We start from the raw sequence: 21605 nt of genomic DNA on the forward strand, positions 1-21605 counted from the left end.
TACGGTAATAGTTAACACAGATTTTTCTTTGGGTAAATCCAAATCTTTTATGCTCCAATGAGCTGTAAATTCTGTTCCAATTTCTTCGTTTTCAGAACTGGTTCAGCTTTATTCAACTCCATAAACTAGACAATGTACAGGAACTTCTTCTGAATGATGCTTTGATTTCCTCGATGCTTATATGATTCAAAGCTTCGCATCATATTACTGGTTCACCAAAAGACATTATTGGATATTTCCTATGATATGTGGCAGCCAATATTTATCCTGGTTGCGAATATCCAGGTCAATTAACTTCCAAAGGTGAATCATTGATGATAACTCTGAGCTCATGACAGAATTTAACGGTAAAGTGACAATTGAGAGGATTTTAGACGGGAATGACAGAAATTTTGAGTGTTTAGGAAATTAATGTTCCATTTTTGAAAATTCAAAATAGAATATAGAGAATGATATAATAACTGTTTCCTCAAACTCTTCTTGAATCTACGCACGCATTCCTTCTGAATAACATCAATAGAAATCAAAAATGAAAGGATCAAAAACTTTCTTTTATATTGAAATATGAGCAGCTGTGTTTTATCGACCCTCAGCTCTTAGTTTAGTCACTAGTATCGTACGTTACAGGGTAGCGTACGATTGAATCTATTTATTTTTTTTTTAACTTCAAGCAATTAGTTGATGGTATTTATCTTTAAATCAGGAAGGAGCTTCGTAATTGCTAGTGTGAAATATCAACAAGATCTTTAATATGAATAGGAAATAGGGTAATAAAAATTTTTTATACCTCATTAACAACTATTTTCTACTATTAAATAAACTTTGACATCTCGAAAGGAAGCGTTATATGTATTAGAAAATTGACGAAGTATCAAAACGATTAATTCTTGAAAAATTATCAATTCAGGATAACTAGAAATGTGTATTATTATCAAGTATCTATCGTGTCTCTTTTTTTCTTTATTCAGTTTTTGACTCTTTTTCTTTCGAATTACTTCTATTCAAAGAACTGTTTCAAAGCAACAATGAAAGATGTATGGCTTAAGTCAGAGCAGGTAGAAGGTTTTGGTTTTTTCCAAAGTCAGGATTAATTCAATTTGGATACTAAGATTGGAATTTCCTTGGCGAGGTATCGGTCAGACAGATGTGGACGGATTATCGTTTTATTGAGGTAATTTGTTCGGAGAAATGTCTACCTATATTAAGTATTTTTAAATGCAAGTACACATGGGGTTTATCTAAACTTTCGAGCAGGTATCACTGTTCGAACTATTCAAAAAAACTAAAGCTAAACGCAACTATAGTTGTCGAATTGTGTCAAATATGACACTGCTTATCTAGACGAATATTTATTAATTAATAACCGCGAAACCAACTCTCTCTAAGCGAATGAATTATATGTTGAACCACAATATTTTAATTATTAAATTAATCTCCTAGATCATAATTACTAGGAAGATTTAGTGTAGTAACGAACTTCCGTATGTTTATATGGTTATTGTTAGTTAACAACTGTTCCCCGGGGTATTGTACAGGATTTAATTCCATCGTATGGTCTTAGAAATGGGGAGAGCTTCCTCTTCTATTTGATGACGTAGTGAGATTTTAACCTATACCAACTATTCTAATAAATAAATGATAAGATAAACGATGTACAAGATGATGTTAATAGATTTATATGATATTGATTATAAAGCAAAACCTAGCAAGTAATTTCGTTGGGTAATTTCTAGGGTTTTGTAGTTTGCACTTTATCGAATCTTTCTTCTTTCTATTAAAAAAAAAAAAAAAACACAAAATTCTAACTCTTTCCGCTGACAAAGGCATTTCTGCCATTTCTGTTACAGAATTCTACCATAGACTGATTTAAAATTGTGTCGCTTTGTCCATAAAATCGCGAAATTTTCTTATTGCAATAAAGCTTGTCTGTCTTAGATGATTGCGTAGTTGCCAGATTTTCCATACATAGAAAAAAACCTAAATATCGGATTTTGGGTCATGTATAAGATGTAATGAACTTAAAATAATTGAAATGTTATTCTTTAGCTCAGTGGAAAATCAAATAAAAACAGGAGTAAGAAAAAAATGCAATATTGGATTTCAATTTAACATAAATATTTCAAATTTGATTATTTTTCTGCGAGGTAGACAACCAAAACTACGTTTTTATTAGTTTTATGTTCGCGATTCATAAGAGTTTAACCTTATCCTCGGACTTTAAAAGAGTAGTAAAACAGTTTGTTTAGACTGATGCATTAATCGGTACCGAGATCAGGTATATGATATTAAAGGTGTCTCAAGCAGGGCTGCCGAACGATTTTTGGTCATCTTTAGTCTCTACGCCACCCTGTAACTAAATAGATAAAATCAGGAATTGAAAGTAACCTTGTTCTTTAACTGGCGCGTTGTCTACAACAAAAATTTGTGGCACGAACTAACCTTTTCTGAAACATCTCTTAACCAATAGGTTAATAGGCTTACATCGGTGAAAAAAATGCAATATAATCTGAAAAAATCCATGTTCGATGCTGAGTAACACCAAATGATTCAGCCTGTTTTCACCAGAAGTCACATATAAGCGATTCTTTATAATTGATAATTTTTTTAGCCACCCCTTTCCTTATAAATATAAAGTATTTGATCAAATAATCAATATAGCTACAATCGATATATTATTTAAACAAAACAATATTTAAAAATGAAGACATTCTTAGCAAGTACAAAAAGAACAAAGTTCACGTTAAAGAAAACGTCTTTATAGATAGTTTTTTCAAAAAGAACCATACAACTCAAGATAAACTATAAATTGTCGTATTTAATTCGAATGTCCGGAAAGAAAATGCATTATATTTCATATGTTTCTTCACATATATTTCAAAAATGTTCCCTGTATAAACAAAATGTTCCATATGTTTCATGAATATCATCCAATGTCATCTTATACATTAAACATCTACTTGGAAATGTGTTATTGTAAGGAAGCACCAATCATATTCTTTGTTTGTTATTCCGATGATACGTACTGTACACATTCAGTCACCCTAAAATCAAAAGCTGTACCGGACCGTGAATTATGTCATGTCGTTTATGAGTTACAGACTAAAATAATATTGAAAGCTATGAAAAAAAAAATAATAATAATAATATTAACGGGTATGGTTTTTATCCCGACAGATTGTACGACTAATATCTGGTTTATATTTTCTAACGAGTGTTCGTTATTTTTATAATTGAGCATGGTCGTTTGATGTAAATTTAAAACATATGATGGAAAACCAAATTTGGCCAGATCTTGTACAATTTCTGTTATTTAACACATTTAGGCTAAATATCTTATTGTTTGTGCTGTACCTTTGAAGGATACTCAATAATTGAGGAGACGAAGAGCTGTGAAAAGAGGGTCCTGACTCAAATAAAAGTGATTGTAATTTTGAGAAGCAAGGTCCTAATTCATGGAAACAAATTCGTGAAGTGATTTTCAAAATTGTTTTGTCTATAAGCGTAAATATTTATAGCTTTGAGGAACACTCCATAATTTTTAACTAGCGAGTAACTTCTTCAAGTTTGATAACCAAATAAATAAATCACATACGTCAAAATCTGCCAATTAAGTGGATGAGGCAGTGATTTGTAGTCCTAATATATGAAACATTCGTTTTTTCGAATTTTTCAAAGTAGATCCTTTCAAATTTCCAACCAGCGATTAACTTCTTTGAGTTTGGAAACAAAATAAATAAATTGCACACGTCAAAATCTGCTAATTAAGTGGATGTGACAGTGATTTGTAGTCCTAATATATGAAACATTCGTTTTTTCGAATTTTTCAAAGTAGATCCTTTCAAATTTCCAACCAGCGATTAACTTCTTTGAGTTTGGAAACAAAATAAATAAATTGCACACGTCAAAATCTGCTAATTAAGTGGATGTGACAGTGATTTGTAGTTCTAATATATGAAACATTCGTTTTTTCGAATTTTTCAAAGTAGATCCTTTCAAACTTCCAACCAGCGATTAACATCCTTGAGTTTTGAAACAAAATAAATAAATTGCACACGTCAAAATCTTCTAATTAAGTGGATGTGACAGTGATTTGTAGTCCTAATATATGAAACATTCGTTTTTTCGAATTTTTCAAAGTAGATCCTTTCAAATTTCCAACCAGCGATTAACTTATTTGAGTTTGGAAATAAAATAAATAAATTGCACACGTCAAAATCTGCTAATTAAGTGGATGTCGCAGTGATTTGTAGTCCTAATATATAAAAAATTCGTTTTTTCGAATTTTTCAAAGTAGATCCTTTCAAATTTTTAACCAGCGATTAACTTCTTTGAGTTTGGGAACAAAATAAATAAATTGCACACGTCAAAATCTTCTAATTAAGTGGATGTGACAGTGATTTGTAGTCCTAATATATGAAACATTCGTTTTTTCGAATTTTTCAAAGTAGATCCTTTCAAATTTCCAACCAGCGATTAACTTCTTTGAGTTTGGAAACAAAATAAATAAATTGCACACGTCAAAATCTGCTAATTAAGTGGATGTGACAGTGATTTGTAGTCCTAATATATGAAACATTCGTTTTTTCGAATTTTTCAAAGTAGATCCTTTCAAATTTCCAACCAGCGATTAACTTCTTTGAGTTTGGAAACAAAATAAATAAATTGCACACGTCAAAATCTGCTAATTAAGTGGATGTGACAGTGATTTGTAGTCCTAATATATGAAACATTCGTTTTTTCGAATTTTTCAAAGTAGATCCTTTCAAACTTCCAACCAGCGATTAACATCCTTGAGTTTTGAAACAAAATAAATAAATTGCACACGTCAAAATCTTCTAATTAAGTGGATGTGACAGTGATTTGTAGTCCTAATATATGAAACATTCGTTTTTTCGAATTTTTCAAAGTAGATCCTTTCAAATTTCCAACCAGCGATTAACTTCTTTGAGTTTGGAAACAAAATAAATAAATTGCACACGTCAAAATCTGCTAATTAAGTGGATGTGACAGTGATTTGTAGTCCTAATATATGAAACATTCGTTTTTTCGAATTTTTCAAAGTAGATCCTTTCAAACTTCCAACCAGCGATTAACATCCTTGAGTTTTGAAACAAAATAAATAAATTGCACACGTCAAAATCTTCTAATTAAGTGGATGTGACAGTGATTTGTAGTCCTAATATATGAAACATTCGTTTTTTCGAATTTTTCAAAGTAGATCCTTTCAAATTTCCAACCAGCGATTAACTTCTTTGAGTTTGGAAACAAAATAAATAAATTGCACACGTCAAAATCTGCTAATTAAGTGGATGTGACAGTGATTTGTAGTCCTAATATATGAAACATTCGTTTTTTCGAATTTTTCAAAGTAGATCCTTTCAAATTTCCAACCAGCGATTAACTTCTTTGAGTTTGGAAACAAAATAAATAAATTGCACACGTCAAAATCTGCTAATTAAGTGGATGTGACAGTGATTTGTAGTCCTAATATATGAAACATTCGTTTTTTCGAATTTTTCAAAGTAGATCCTTTCAAACTTCCAACCAGCGATTAACATCCTTGAGTTTTGAAACAAAATAAATAAATTGCACACGTCAAAATCTTCTAATTAAGTGGATGTGACAGTGATTTGTAGTCCTAATATATGAAACATTCGTTTTTTCGAATTTTTCAAAGTAGATCCTTTCAAATTTCCAACCAGCGATTAACTTCTTTGAGTTTGGAAACAAAATAAATAAATTGCACACGTCAAAATCTGCTAATTAAGTGGATGTGACAGTGATTTGTAGTCCTAATATATGAAACATTCGTTTTTTCGAATTTTTCAAAGTAGATCCTTTCAAATTTCCAACCAGCGATTAACTTCTTTGAGTTTGGAAACAAAATAAATAAATTGCACACGTCAAAATCTGCTAATTAAGTGGATGTGACAGTGATTTGTAGTCCTAATATATGAAACATTCGTTTTTTCGAATTTTTCAAAGTAGATCCTTTCAAACTTCCAACCAGCGATTAACTTCTTTGAGTTTGGAAACAAAATAAATAAATTGCACACGTCAAAATCTGCTAATTAAGTGGATGTGACAGTGATTTGTAGTCCTAATATATGAAACATTCGTTTTTTCGAATTTTTCAAAGTAGATCCTTTCAAATTTCCAACCAGCGATTAACTTCTTTGAGTTTGGAAACAAAATAAATAAATTGCACACGTCAAAATCTGCTAATTAAGTGGATGTGACAGTGATTTGTAGTCCTAATATATGAAACATTCGTTTTTTCGAATTTTTCAAAGTAGATCCTTTCAAACTTCCAACCAGCGATTAACATCCTTGAGTTTGGAAACAAAATAAATAAATTGCACACGTCAAAATCTGCTAATTAAGTGGATGTGACAGTGATTTGTAGTCCTAATATATGAAACATTCGTTTTTTCGAATTTTTCAAAGTAGATCCTTTCAAACTTCCAACCAGCGATTAACATCCTTGAGTTTTGAAACAAAATAAATAAATTGCACACGTCAAAATCTTCTAATTAAGTGGATGTGACAGTGATTTGTAGTCCTAATATATGAAACATTCGTTTTTTCGAATTTTTCAAAGTAGATCCTTTCAAATTTCCAACCAGCGATTAACTTATTTGAGTTTGGAAATAAAATAAATAAATTGCACACGTCAAAATCTGCTAATTAAGTGGATGTCGCAGTGATTTGTAGTCCTAATATATAAAAAATTCGTTTTTTTCGAATTTTTCAAAGTAGATCCTTTCAAATTTTTAACCAGCGATTAACTTCTTTGAGTTTGGGAACAAAATAAATAAATTGCACACGTCAAAATCTGCTAATTAAGTGGATGTGGCAGCGATTTGTAGTCCTAATATATCAAAAATTCGTTTTTTCGAAGTTTTCTAAGTAGATCCTTTCAAATTTTCAACTAGCAATTAACATCCTTGAGTTTTGAAACAAAATAAATAAATTGCATACGTCAAAATCTTCTAATTAAGTGGATGTGGCAGCGATTTGTAGTCCTAATATATCAAAAATTCGTTTTTTCGAAGTTTTCAAAGTAGATCCTTTCAAATTTTCAACTAGCGATTAACATCCTTGAGTTTTGAAACAAAATAAATAAATTGTATACGTCAAAATCTGTTAATTAAGTGAATGTGGCAGCGATTTGTAGACCTAATATATCAAAAATTCGTTTTTTCGAAGTTTTCAAAGTAGATCCTTTCAAATTTTCAACCAGCGATTAAATTCTTTGAGTTTGGAAATAAAATAAATAAATTGCACACGTCAAAATCTTCTAATTAAGTGGATGTGGCAGCGATTTGTAGTCCTAATATATCAAAAATTCGTTTTTTCGAAGTTTTCAAAGTAGATCCTTTCAAATTTTCAACCAGCGATGGAAATTAGATATGTCCTCTCCTACTTATTTGTCTCTCCGATAATACAATCAAGATACTTAAAACAGATCTTCAGAAATTTCGAAAATACATCATCTTGGGACATTAAAATATAAAAATTAGAACCAGCATTAAATAATTGTGAGATTAATGGTTGCTGTAAAGTAATTTAAAATCTTATGTACTTCGTTGAAAGTATCGTTAAGGAATAACTTGATTTCCTGCAATATCTGCCAAATCCTTCACTCTTCGAAGCATATAATTTAGCGTGGATATCCATCGGCTCTATATAGAAACTTTTTTTAATTTACTTCGTTATTAACATAAACTGTTCCCTGTATAGTATTTTAAAAACATTTGGTGGAACAGTCCGAATTTTTTTGATATAGATGCATAACTTTCGTTTGTATTGTTGCTCAACATCCATTCAGTTGAGTAAACCATATTTTTCCAAAGGAACTGATCTTGACAGTGATTTGAAATTTGATTTGCTGGTTTTAGTACAAAACTATTAAAAAAATACATGTAACTGTCATTTAACAGAACCAACAACAACTCAACTGCTCAAGTGTCAAATAAATGTGCCAAATAATTTTTTGACTAATACGACTAAATGAAAAATTACCATCAAACATTAATTCATATTTTACTCGAACTGAAAGTAATCCTTTTTTTTTTTATAATATTCTCCGGTATCCCCTAGATGGAGCATATGGACGTCGATATTGATCAAAAGCCCCGTATGCCACAGTTTTCTACTTTATCTCGAATCAAGTAATCCTGACGCAAATCCCAGTAATCCTTTTTATGAGAAGTTCTCACACAACTCGCCACGTGTCGCCATTGATGCGATGTTTACGAACCGCCCACGACAGATGTCGTCGTCGCAGATTTATTCAAATAAATCATATTTTTTTAATTAAAAATCAACGTTATGATACCATTAGTTCTTTTTACCAAATACCAGTTTTTTCTGCTTTTAAACTAATATCATTAATTACCCAAAAGGTGGTTATGGGTACGGAAATATTTAGAAATTACTGGGTGGATCAACAGTAATCAAAATCTGCAAAAATTATGGGCATTAATGCTGTCAATAATGTTTATTCTACTGACCAAACACAATTGAAACAACATGATCTCTAGCAATTTTGCTTGACTCCTGGTTGACCCCAAAGTCGGTTACATCAAATTGTGTTATGATAGGTTTTGAATATTTTTGTAAATCTTAACAAAAACGAAGAAATACCTTTCGTAAATGTGATAAGATTGTTTAAATGATGATCTACGACAAAGCCAGGCAACTTGATCCTTAGGCAAAGAGATTCAATATGCAATGGGGCATGCGTCGTTCCTACCCTCAACAAAAATTAATATTGAACCTTCAGTAGCTCACCGTCTGGTATTCATAGATTTCGGAAAACCTTCAACATGTTCTGAGTTGTTCTGGTCATGAATAGAGTGATTCAGCTCCATGATAAAGTTGGTCATAAATTATCAGGCACTCATAGAATGTTCTACATCTGCAGTTGCATCTGAATTAAACAAGGTTGTCCATGGTGAAGTATTCACAGTTGCATAATCTTGTACAAGTTTCGATAACCAGATTATCTTGTGCAGAGAATGTTTCATAATCAAATTATTGAGGATAAATTTAAACAATTATTATTCTACTTCATTCCTGGCACAATTAACACCAAGATTGTAACCACCATTTCGTTGTTTTAGAACCCGCTGCGTAAATATACAATTTAACCAAAGATACAGCCGTTGAAAAGAGTTCTGTCTTCTGGAATCTCGAACCATTGGCAAAGTGAATAAAAAATAAACTTGAAATAAAAAATTTATATATTCAAAATAGAACTTCCCGGTACCCAAAAGCCAAAAAGGACATTAAAAAAAGTCTAGAACATACAGAGAACATCAGTTTCATCGCTAGATAGTACAACCAGATATTACTGTGTGGTACTAGTAAATATAACTCCCAGTATAATTATGAAAATGCAAAAATTTTATATTCGATAAATTAATAATGGATGCCATCCAGAGCAAAATAACAATTAAAATGTTTTTTTATCAATACTATTAATTAACGAGAGAAGAAATTTCAACATGTTTCAACATGGATCTTCGTTTCAATCCATACAATTCTGATCATATTTGGAAACTAACATGAAGTTTTGGGTCCAAAGTTTATCTGGTTGTTGTAGGGATGGATATCGATGGTTCGACGTTATCAAAACATCGATGGTTTCATGTCATGGAAACATCGATGTTTTTTCAATCGATGATTTTCTTTCGATGTTTTGCAGTTATCGATGGTTTTAAATAAAATCGATGTTTTTTCAATCGATGATTTTCTTTCGATGTTTTGCAGTTATCGTTGGTTTTAAATAAACTTCAATGTTTTTTCAATCGATGATTTTCTTTCGATGTTTTGCAATTATCTATGGTTTTTAATAAACATCGATGCTTTTTCAATCGATGATTTTCCTCCGATGATTATTAACCATCGATGTTCACTAAATGAAAAAATATCGATGGCAAACATCGATGTTTTGTTCACCCAAGATTTCAGGTGCTCGTAATCACGACTAGATAACTTTAAAGTCGATGTAACATATTGTGTATTTGTTACATATTGTAGTAGAGTATTATCTGCAGTCTCCTTTTCAATGAAACATTCTTTATTGAGCGATGTTCCTCCAATACCTCCCTAACTTGTCTTTTGTTCTTGGGCATGTATCCTAAAGACTATAGCGTACAGTTTGCGTGACAACTTCGGCTAACAACAGCGTATATTGTAGTCATCAATCATGGTAACGTAGCTTTTAGAGAGTGTTAATTAAATAAACTACAAAGGGCTGATGTTTCCATTTAAAGGACTAAGTTGGTGTTGTTAATAGTAGATTGCAAGCTTGTACATAATTGAACTCAAATTTTTGTTTGATCAGTCGGTTCTTGAGAAAAATTAGTCTTTCAAACAACGAAAAACAAAATAAACTCATATTTTTATTGTAGATTTTTTCACATTGTAGTTGAAGTGAAATAAAATGATATTTTGAAAACTTTGATTAAGGCAATTTTTTCTTTGTTTTTCAGATTGTCTACTAATCTGTTTATACAATATATGAGGTAAGTAAAAATCTCATCATTCTCTTCTATTTCCTTGTTTTCATCACCAATTACCAAATACTGAGACGCTGATTTAGACAATAGACTCTACGTAAATCATACAGAATTTATTTCTCTTCTTCATCCACTTTGAAGACATAAAAAAACATCCGTTCCACATGAGCATTGCGGCCTGAGATCCTATATAATTTTAGAAAAAAATAGTATCCGTATCTCCCGTCCTTTCTGAGAATTCCATTGATGTGATAAAGATTTTAAATCGGGTTCACATTTGATTCCTGGGTAAAACCAGCGTTGACTTCAAACCTTCCTGAGGTGTCTCAATCGATAGTCATTCGGTTGGATCAGCCTTTGAGAAAGCTATTAGTCGATAAGTTATGACGACGAATCGTACGATTTCAATTTAGAAGATTGTCATGTAAAACCCTATAAAAAAAATCTTCGATATGTCCAATAAGATTGCTCGGGATTTTTCTGTATAGACAAGGAGATTCCCGGCTTATGTTAGCTCCAAATACCTCTTTATCTATGGCCTTGGCAATGGCTGGGACTAAAGCAATCGGAAGATAGTTGTTGGGTACCGTCTTTTCTATTTTTTTGAACCCGAGCAACCCGATAGTGAAAATAGCATAATGGATTTGTTAATTGCATGTACACCCTTGTGAATTAGTATCTTACGGACACGAAAATCACAGTCGATTTGAGTAGAATAAATCTTATCTACAGGGACACATTTCTATACTTAATATTTACGGTAGACATTCCAAATATCCTTTGTTATGTTCGTAGACGAAGTGTCGTCGTTGCTATGAAGAGTAATCACCAAATAGCAACAGATAAACGCCAAGAACACCGCAACATCCCGAATAAAGATTTTCCAGCTGGCGATTGAAGGTCATTTCGAATAAATTAGAATCAACACATGAAGTATTGAAAGAAATTACATATACAATCGAAGAAAATACAAATTTAAATGCAGGGACTTCTCGATAAAAGATTCAACCTCAAATTAGACTGGACTTATAGTATTTAGCTGTGGGGATGTTCAAAGTTAAACGCATCACTACCAGTAAACAGATTATTGAAGGCCTATAAACTTTTATATTGAACACACATTGTTTTCACTACACTGCACTAACTCACTAAACTTTTTAGTTTACCTTCAAAACGATAAGTTGTCGAAACACGCGTCCGACAGTGTAAATGTGAGTGTTGGTGTAGTGGTATTGTAAACAGTGTGTTCAGTATGAATATCAACAACGGTTTCCAAGAATTCCAGCTTAGCTATAAATATTAAATCCAAATTACGGAGATCGGGAGGGTTGTCAGTGAACAACTTCTATTGTAAATTAACTTTTAATAGAAAAAATAAAACTATCCTAATAATAAAACTGATTTTTACGTAATTAGTCGACTTTTCCGTTTCCTCTCTAAAAAGCAAAAATATTTTTCCAGTTGAAATAACTTTTTTTTTTATATACGAATGAATAATGAATTACGGTTCCATTATGAATGGAATTACATTTTTTTTTTTATAAACATTCGTAGCTATTACGTTCATTTTCATTCCATAACTCACAATTAATGGATAATGGGAATGCAAAAAACTTCATTCGTAAAATGGCATATCACATTGTTCTTTCATTATTTCTTTTTATTTTGGCAAAAAAAGCATATAATTGTTGAAAGTACCGTACTAAAAATAAATGAACCAGTTAAAAATGTCATTTTTCTGTTTGTTCATTTCATAGTATTAATTCAGTTGTTGCCAAATTTATACAGGGTGACCCAACGAGAATGAATTTACGACATTTTTAAGAAGAGTGGCTTCCAAATAAACCAAAACTTTTTTTGTCTTAAAATGTGTATTTTTTACGTTCTAATATCCTAAAAAATTTACTTTTATACCAAGGTACATCCCTAAGAAGGTATAGGGACTCAAAGTAGGGCACAAAACTTCAAGGAAATTTATTTTTTTTTATAACCCTTTAGATATCTTATATTCGGAACATTGAATGAAACTATTAAGGTCATTAAGTAATAATAAGTAGAAGTCGATCGAATCTATAATAATTAAGGATGACCTAACCTCAAAAGTTTATCTAACAGTTGATTTGAAGAATTCTATTTTCATACCATGAGTAAATTAATTCTCAAACTTTTTCAGTCGTGCATTGTTTCATAAACATTTATCATTATCAAGGAAAAGTCGAATAAATCAATTTTGTTTTTTAAAAAGCATACAAAAAATACAAAAAAATGTTTTTCTGTGAGGAACCGCACGATTAGGAACCCCCTTTCGATATGCTTCCATGTTTTATTTTCACCAAAACCAATATATCCATATGTTCGTTAAATTTAAATTTAAATAGATTTTTAACAATTTAATTATTAGAAGAAAGAGGGACGCAAAGGAAAAAGGCGGCAAGATGTAAAGAGAATGAAAAAACAAAGAGTGAATTAATTATTTTTATTTTAATTTTTTTCGTTCAAAGGATTGAAAAAGCTTAACAATTAATAGCGAAATTAATTTGTTATTAATACCGAAAAATCATTAGAACTAATCTTTTCAGTTTAATTCGAATGTTTATAAAATATAGTCCGGTCAAATTAGACCTAAAGATAAGAGTGAAGCTATATAAATTCCCATCAAGCTGAAAATCAGTGAAATTATTTAAAATGTAATTAAAAATAAATTTTGAATGTTCCCCATTCTTTTCCGTGTATGGAAAAAATTGTATTCAAGGTGAAAAGTCAAAAAAATGAGATTTTCGCTATTATCAGCAAAACGGTGAGTTTTATCATGAAATTGCCCTAGACAAAAATTGTAGAACAAAAAATTATCTGCAAAAAACGTATCAATACTTTTTTTCCTACAAGTCATCGTTTCTGAGATATAAGGATTCAAAAAGTTGTAAAAGTTATGTTTCAGGTTTACTGTCGTATTTAACGGCTATAATAATTGCATCTTCGTCAATTGATAATTTATTTGATGACAGTTTCAACCAGTCAACAGAATTTTCTTACAAATACTCACAACTAGTCTCGGTTCATTTCAATGTTGTAAGAAAAGTTTTTGGTGAAATCATTAAATAGGAAAACTGTTTGAATTATTATATCTCAGAAACAGTGGCTCGTAGGAAAAAAAGTGTTAATACGTTTTTTGTAGATAATTTTATGGTCTACAATTTTTGTCTGAGGCATTTTTATGATAAAACGCACCGTTTTGCTGAAAATTGGGAAAAACTCATTTTTTCGACTTTACACCTTATATTTTAAGCAGTTTCACTGATTTTCAGCTTGATGGGGAGTTTATGTAACTTTCAAAGTCTAAATTGACCGAATTAATATCTGAAAACTTTACTCATGGTATGCGCTGGAATTAGTAACTAATCGTATGTAACGATCTGAATTTTTGGGGAACCACATTGACAAATGCTAACAACTTGAAATCGACGCCACGTACCCTGGTGACAATTTGGACAGATATGACAATAATAATATGAAAGATAATATACATATTCACTATTTTTTGAACTAATACATTTTTTATTTTTATTATATCAACTACTGGTAGCAAATTAATTTCTCTTCGGTCCCTGAAGACGATAATTTGGTTATCGAAACGTGAGGCTTATAAAAATAAAAGGAGCCGGGGAATTTACCATTTTATGAAAATTTTATGTTGATAATGGAATTAATAGAATTGATTTCTTTGAATCGTCTTACCAACTTTGAGCTATACGCGAATATGTAAAATAAACCGCCTATAAACTAGAATTTTGAAATTATAAATGTTTCCATGTCCATAGTATATATCGTTACATATATATATATATATAATTAAACTAATACGTAAGAAATGGAAGAACGGAAAAAAGAAAAACGTTGATACGTGATACTTCTGTGAACACATCAATAAATATCGGTTAGAAGCTTTCAGCGTTTTTCCCGTTTAGTTTTATGTTACATTTGGAAGGTGCGATTTGTTTGAATAACGATGAAACTCGTAATCGATAAACCCACTTTTTAATTAAGTACATAAATTCGATATCGAGATACTGTCGAGCTAAAAGTAAACAAATATATTTTATTTATCATTCTTAGATCAATAGAAAGAAGATTCGAAATAATTTCAAAAAGGCAAATACGCATTTTGTCCATTCTAAAAGATTTATGAAGAGGGTGGAAAATAATGAAAAACCCCTAATTTAACAGACTATTTGCACTATCACAATTACCTGATTGACGAACATTTCGATAAGCAAGTTATCGTCTTCAGACACTGGAAGCTTTTCAAAATTGTTTCAATATTCATATTGTCTTCTTCATGAAAGTCAAAAAGATAGATTCTGGACGTACTACGTAAGTACGCAGTATCATATTTACAAATTGAAGATGCAACAATCAACACAACTGTACATATTAAAGACGGGTTCAAAGTATCGTCGTGCGGTTTCAATTATCAAAGTCTTGAGAAGTGGATGACATAAAAAGAGATCTCTTATCCTTGTGAAGTAATAAAACTACTAGGTTCGCCTTGAAACACTCCAGCTTCTTAACCGAACGATGACACGTTATACCTCAACTGAAAGAGCCCTCTCGGATTGTTTTTGTATTGAGAAACAACAAGTTACATACTAAAAAATGTTAATCTTCATCTTGTAGTACTGGCTTATGTCGTCCACGTAGAGATTGGCCAACGTCTTTGAGACCTTTGTAGGTATTAGGTCCCAGTTGCTCAAGAACTTTGTGGAAACTTTGTCCATGCTTGGGCGAAGTTTATGCGGATTTTGTTCTTATTTGGAATTTTCACACTGGTTGCTGCGCCTTGGGAAAAATTTTCCTGTTGTTGAGGTCCTTATTCTGAGCGAGACTATAGTATCGAAATAGACTTCCTATATATTTTTTGGTTTGCCGACTAGTCTCGCTCGTAGTGCCTTTTTCAGTTCCTGGGCTCGTATTTCCATCCGATTGGCTGGTGGTAGATTGGGAAATTGATTGATCTCATCTGGTTGCGGTCCAGGAACCTTTCGAATATTCCGCCCGTTGTCCGCAATTACGGCTTCCGGATAGTCCTTTATTTCGCAGAGTTCCTCTTCTAGGAATTGAATCACTGCTTTGGCCTTCCATTTCTTGTTGGTGAACGTCTATAGAGCCTGAAACATCCTAGTCGACGATTAAGGTTCTGGCGAGTAACTGATATTCGTTGACGTAGTTCTGGTGATAAATCTGTTGATCGAACTGATTGTGGAACTACTGGTGGGTGCTCATCGGGGTTGATGTTGCCTGTGACTTATGAAGGGCCTTCTAGGTGACTTCCTCTCTTGAGGATCTCCATCTACATTGCGAGGATGGTTTTTATTTGTAGGGATGGGCATGGTTGACGTCTCCTTCATAGGATTGGAATCGAGAGCAATTATTTTTTACGTTTTAGTTGGATTACTGCCAAAAGCGTGTATTCTCAGATTTTTCAACATTAATTTTATTTATTTTTGGTATAACCTCTAGTATTTCAGTGTTGTTGAAATTTGCGACAACGGTATATGTCACATTGAAAAATTAAACGGCTACAAACTGGATTATTTCTTCTACTTCAAATAAAATGAAATGAGAATTATTGTGAAACCAAAAGACGACACGAAACATTCTAATTATCAACATACGAGCAAAGATCCTTCCACAAAGGAAACTGATTCAGACACTAGATAAAGTGCGGGAAAAGGAAATTGTATGCAGCGAACCTTTGACATAAATGAAAACGAATATACCATTCTATTTCGTGACATTCATAACAGGCTGTTAGGGGTTGAATAATATATAGAAGTTTTGTTTATTTTATTGTGATTAGAGATACAAAAGCAATTAATTATCTTTCACCTGACGTAATTGTACGTTGATCAAGTTCAACATCTAGAAAGTGCAATTTTCTTGGATCTTCCTAATTTTGTATTTGTTTTATGTTATACCAGGTCGGTATTAGAAATTCTGAATTATTATAAAGTAAAAAGTAATTTGAAAATTTGAGATATAAAATATGTTGAGAATAGTTTGACGAAGTTGTTCTCGAGATGTTCTAATCTACAAGATGGAAGAACAATACTTTTTTCTTAGCCAAATGCGGCCGTTTTTTCTTGATTTCTTCGCTCAAATAAGTTTGCATAATATTCGCCGTCGATAGTTTTTCCTTTTTCGAGATAGTTAATGAAAATTATGCTCCTCGCATCCCAAAAAAGCTTGCCTGCAGGTAAAACGGTCTTTGCTTTCTTTAAAGCCAGTTCTCCCTCTTCAATCCATTGTTTTCGTAGGAATATTGAATACAAAAAGATTTTGTACTTATATAATAATGATTTTAATATGATATCGGTTAGGTTAGGTTTTCTACTTTAAAACATCTATTAAAAACACTTTTTAACTTTGTCAAAGAATATAGTTTGGTATTTCTTGAAATAAAAAGGTTTTCGAGCTACAGATTAAATCCAAAACGTATCAAGTTTAGAAAGTAGGTAGTTTAGTTCTCTCCGATCCTTAACAACAGTTTATTCTTTTGTTTGGGATGTGAGGTATCCATGAAATTAGACAACACTCGATGGAAACATCTTCACGAAGCTGTTTTTGTTCTATGGCGCATCCCTTTTGCCCACAGCTTCCTCATGTCCAAATAATACGTGATGTACTCCATTTTTTGAAGATTTTCTTCAACATTTTTTTGAGTCATTCATTGGAAACGTTCACTATTGATGGCTGTCAAACAAACACTGAACAACGTGGCGTTTTCAAGCAACTACCGCCATCTCTAGTTTAGGCCAGGTACTTCTAGGACCATCCTCGTATTGGAAGAAAAAGATGTTTCATAATTCAATTATATAATGATATTTTTCAGGTGATTTACGATAGTTTTAGTTCTTGAATGTCATGTACTAATAAATTGGGATTCATAAAAAAAGTAGATTTACTTTTATAAAGCAACGTATGAAACCGAAATATGAAATTGTATTTTCTTGTCATAAAAGGATGTTTTACGGTTAGTAAAACAGAAAATAAAATTTAAAAAAAAAAATCCGTATAACGACAATACTTGATCCTCGAAGTAGAACATTCAAGTCACAACATCGCATCTAAACCATAAAGTAATACTTTTCGTTCTTTTAAAAAACTTTTATGCTCTACTTCGAAAAAGGTCTTGCCGCGCCATCGAAAATCCCATTCTTTATTTACTCCAAATCATAAAACACAAATAGAATGAACAACCAATCCTTACTGCGACGTCCTTTCCTTTGCCTTACGTCGTTAATACGCTTCCACCACTACATTAACCATTTATTATTATTTTTTTTTTCATAGCGAGTATCTACACTAAGAAACATATTATAAATAAAGATGTCCTATGTAATATTCAGTTCATTGTTATTTTTTCTCTAGGGGTACATACGAAAAAGATACCGACTACTACTTTGGAGTGGAGGGCCATTAAAAAAATCGAAATACCAGTAGCTCCCAATTCGCCATTTAGAAAACAAAATGGAAGTTTAAACTTGAATAGCAACCCTCGTAGTTGAGAATTTTTCCAAATTACTGTCTAATATAATATAGTCTTTTGTATCATATATCATTACAAATCCAGATTTTATTATAATGGGTGTAATTAATTTAACATATGGTAAATACACTTCTCGTATTTCTAGGGGTTCAAATATAAAACCATGTAATAAGATATTTCGTCATATACCTTGAAAAAGGTGTTTGTTTGCCGTGTCAAAATTCAAATATAGTTTTCGTCGCATTCTCTGTAACCAAAGAAAGAGAATTATCGAGAAAGCTTCGACACTAAGGCCGACAGCCCACGATGCAACTGTTCTGAGACGAAGGTTGCAAACCAGTCGATCTTGAGAAGGTTTGGCAACCTCGGCAACGTCTAACAGCGAAGAACCGCACACGAGGTGACTCAAATGAAACTTTCTTTATGTTTATTTATTTTTTTTTGAATAATAGTGATCAAAAAATAAACCTCAAATTTGTGTGAGAAGTGGAAAAACATTCCATAAAAAGTTATAAACGTTTTTTGTCTGAGACAGTTCTTGTACTAGCAGCACATTTTGACTTAGGTATGGATGGTTCCAATATTCTCCCTGTACCCTGCGTTGTCTGTTATATCGACAACAATAAGTGCCGTCTTCATCATCTGAGCCTGAATACATTGAAAAAGTATGTTGCATCTGATTCAAAACCGATTACGAGTCGTATCAGTGCAAAACTGTTGCAAAATCAACTGGTTTGCAGTCTTTGTTTCGAAATAGTTGCATCGGTCTAAAGAAATCTATTTGAGTGACAAGTGATCAGGTTTTTTTGGGGTTTATAAGACGACCACAATACAACTTTGGGTAAAAACCCCGCAGAATGTGCTGCTGTGATAAGGATCACCCAGAATGTTAACTTTATTATACTATATTAGCAGTTTATTGAGTTTTCAATATTCTATTATAAGAATACGTTTCTGATAAACAAAAGTTAACACATTTGAGAAAAACCATTGAACTGTCTTTTGAAATTAATAATTCCCATGCTATTTCACCATTGCAAATGAAAGAGAATCCATCCCTCGCGATGATGGTAACATGAAGTCTTGCACTGACTGGTGTACAATAGAAAATATTAGGATTAACGATGTCAAAATCATAAATCAACTTTTAAAAATACTAGTAAGACACCAGAAGACAAAATGGGAGGTCAAATTAATTGGTCTAACCAGTTCCAATTCTTCAAATGCATCTTGAGCTGAAGACCACGTTAACTACTTAGTGGCACAAGATGAGGATGGAAAGAGGACGATTAACTAGAACGGAACACGTTAATTCCTTTGCTCTTTGGTTGATGTGCATGCAGCAAATTAACCGAGATTTAAATTGAAAGGAAAAACTAGAAAGCGTGAATGATACAGTTAGAAGGAGATTCAACAAATTATGAAAACTCTATAAGATACTGCTAAGGGACTTTAAGGACTACACCAGGTATTCGAAGTCAAGGAAACTAATGGACTACAATGCAGACTCCTTAAAGAAACATTCCGGAAGATGCTAATGTTTGTTTATTCGTTTATAACGGATGAGTTTTCTATTTTTTCCTGGAAGGGTGAAATATTTAAAATATTCCATATTTACCTAATTGAAATGAGTAGATGGAAAGTTTCGCAAAAGAATTTACAATAGCGTTCAATTTTCCAAATGTCAAAAACGAACAAAGAATAAATCTCCGTTTCCGCAGCTCTTTGTTTTCCATTACATTTTGTGTTTTCTCTCTGGGGTATTAGTTGTATAATCTAATCCAGACGTAGAGTAGCAACAGAGTGGATATCAGATGAAAATTTATAGGTTGTAAATGAGTGTAATCAAAAGGGCTATCAGATGCTTCAAAATTACTTATCGTGAGCTTTGTCTTCCTCTTTGTGGTTACTCCGGAATTTAATAGGACGATTATTAAATACGGCCTTTCCTTGTAAATTGTTCCTTTATGAAAAATTCTCTCGAAATAATTTTTCTTCGCCACCTATCAATTTATGATATAGTTCGGAAATTTACAGAATACGGTGAATTATTCAACGACTTGGATATTAGATGAATATCGCGAGCAATAAACTACGTTCTGGCAAACTAGTGAATCAACAAGATATACAAATAAACAATACAACACTGTATATTTTAGTTTTACCTACTGTAGCTCTCTTTTTGTTCTCTTCTGACCAATGGTCGTGGTTTTCCTCTTCTCAGCTAGTACAGCACAACCCCACGCAATCACCACAACCTCAGCCATGCAGAGGAGCTATTCCTATATCAGGGCCATGAAGAGCATCTGCCTTAACAGACCATGCTCTAAGTTGTTCGAGTTTCTGGACAGTATTCATATTCGCACTTCCTATTTCCATTAGTTTATTGCTGCTTTTCATATGTGTAGCCCTAAATCCATTTCGGTTCTTCCTAGATTTTTATGTCCAATACTTTTTACGATAATGTACCTTGAACAATGTGGAGCTTCGTATCTTGTTCATATTTTCCTTTCGGGAACTCTATTAAATACATTTTTATGCCACAAGATCTTTGAATGCTAGGTATGTAGTTTTATTTTCTGGAGGTGTCTTCTAGTAGTTATTGTGAAGATATGTGGCATTTTTCTAGGTATATATTTTTTTATCTATATTGATAGTTGTATTAATCTAATCTCACTGTTCTCGTGATTGAAAATAGATTTTATTACTCACGTAATTACTAATAAACTATCATCCCTTTACTGTTTTTTTTATTTCAGGAATTTCGTTTTTTTGTAAAACTTTGTCATTTTGCAAACTTCATTTTTAATTTCGAATAATACTTCTTAATTTTCGAGATAATTTCATCATATTTGTTGTCTTTTTTGATAATGTTATCTGTATTTCTTACTTTCTGGTATATATTTTTAGTTGACATTCAACTTGCTGCATGGCTGCGTTTGATTTATTTTCAAGAGCTGTTTTGTAAGTTGAGTCCAATACAGGGTGTCCCACGACTAAAACCATCTGTATATGGTAGAATACTTATAATGGAGACAACTTTTTTTTTTTAACTAAAATATTTTTTCAAAGTCGACTGTAACTTTGTTATTTTAAATGAAACATTCTATATATCAATACATTTTTGAAATCTACGTAAAATTTTAGTATATTTTTGTTTAAAAACTTTTTTCGAAAAATGCACACTTTTTGAATTATTAATTTTTTTGTAAAAAAATTTGACCGTTGCAGACCCTTATAAATTATTTTTTTACGATTATACCCTTAAAGATATGAAAATTGTTTTTATTCGTTTGCTTTTAGTAAGATCAGACGTATTTGAATCTATGTTGAAAATTTTTTCATTTTATACAGGGTGTGTATAAAAACTGTTCAAAATTTCATTCATTTATTTAAATAGAATCACCTGGTTTTTTGTATTTTAATGGTAGAAGCAGAAGTCAGTCATCTCTAAAAATATTTTAGTTAAAAAGATCGTACCCGAAAACCCAAACGTAGAAATTTTCGTGATTTTACTACAAGTATTTCGC

At 31.8% G+C, this 21605-nt stretch overlaps 2 protein-coding genes across 2 annotated transcripts in view; both read left to right on the forward strand.

Moving 5' to 3' along the window:
- Positions 1 to 21605, forward strand: part of LOC130442100 (tetratricopeptide repeat protein 19 homolog, mitochondrial) — a 110447-nt gene that overhangs the window by 45885 nt on the left and 42957 nt on the right. The gene's annotated exons all lie outside the window — the stretch shown is intronic.
- The window catches only part of LOC130442097 (toll-like receptor Tollo), an 88967-nt gene that overhangs the window by 11766 nt on the left and 55596 nt on the right, over positions 1 to 21605 (forward strand). The window contains exon 2 of the mRNA XM_056776133.1: positions 10503 to 10535. Coding sequence (XP_056632111.1) covers positions 10531 to 10535 — 5 coding nt within the window. The 5' untranslated portion in view covers positions 10503 to 10530. The remainder of the gene's footprint in view (positions 1 to 10502; positions 10536 to 21605) is intronic.

Source organism: Diorhabda sublineata, chromosome 3 (genome assembly GCF_026230105.1).
Source record: "Diorhabda sublineata isolate icDioSubl1.1 chromosome 3, icDioSubl1.1, whole genome shotgun sequence".
Classification (NCBI taxonomy): Eukaryota; Metazoa; Arthropoda; class Insecta; order Coleoptera; family Chrysomelidae; genus Diorhabda; species Diorhabda sublineata.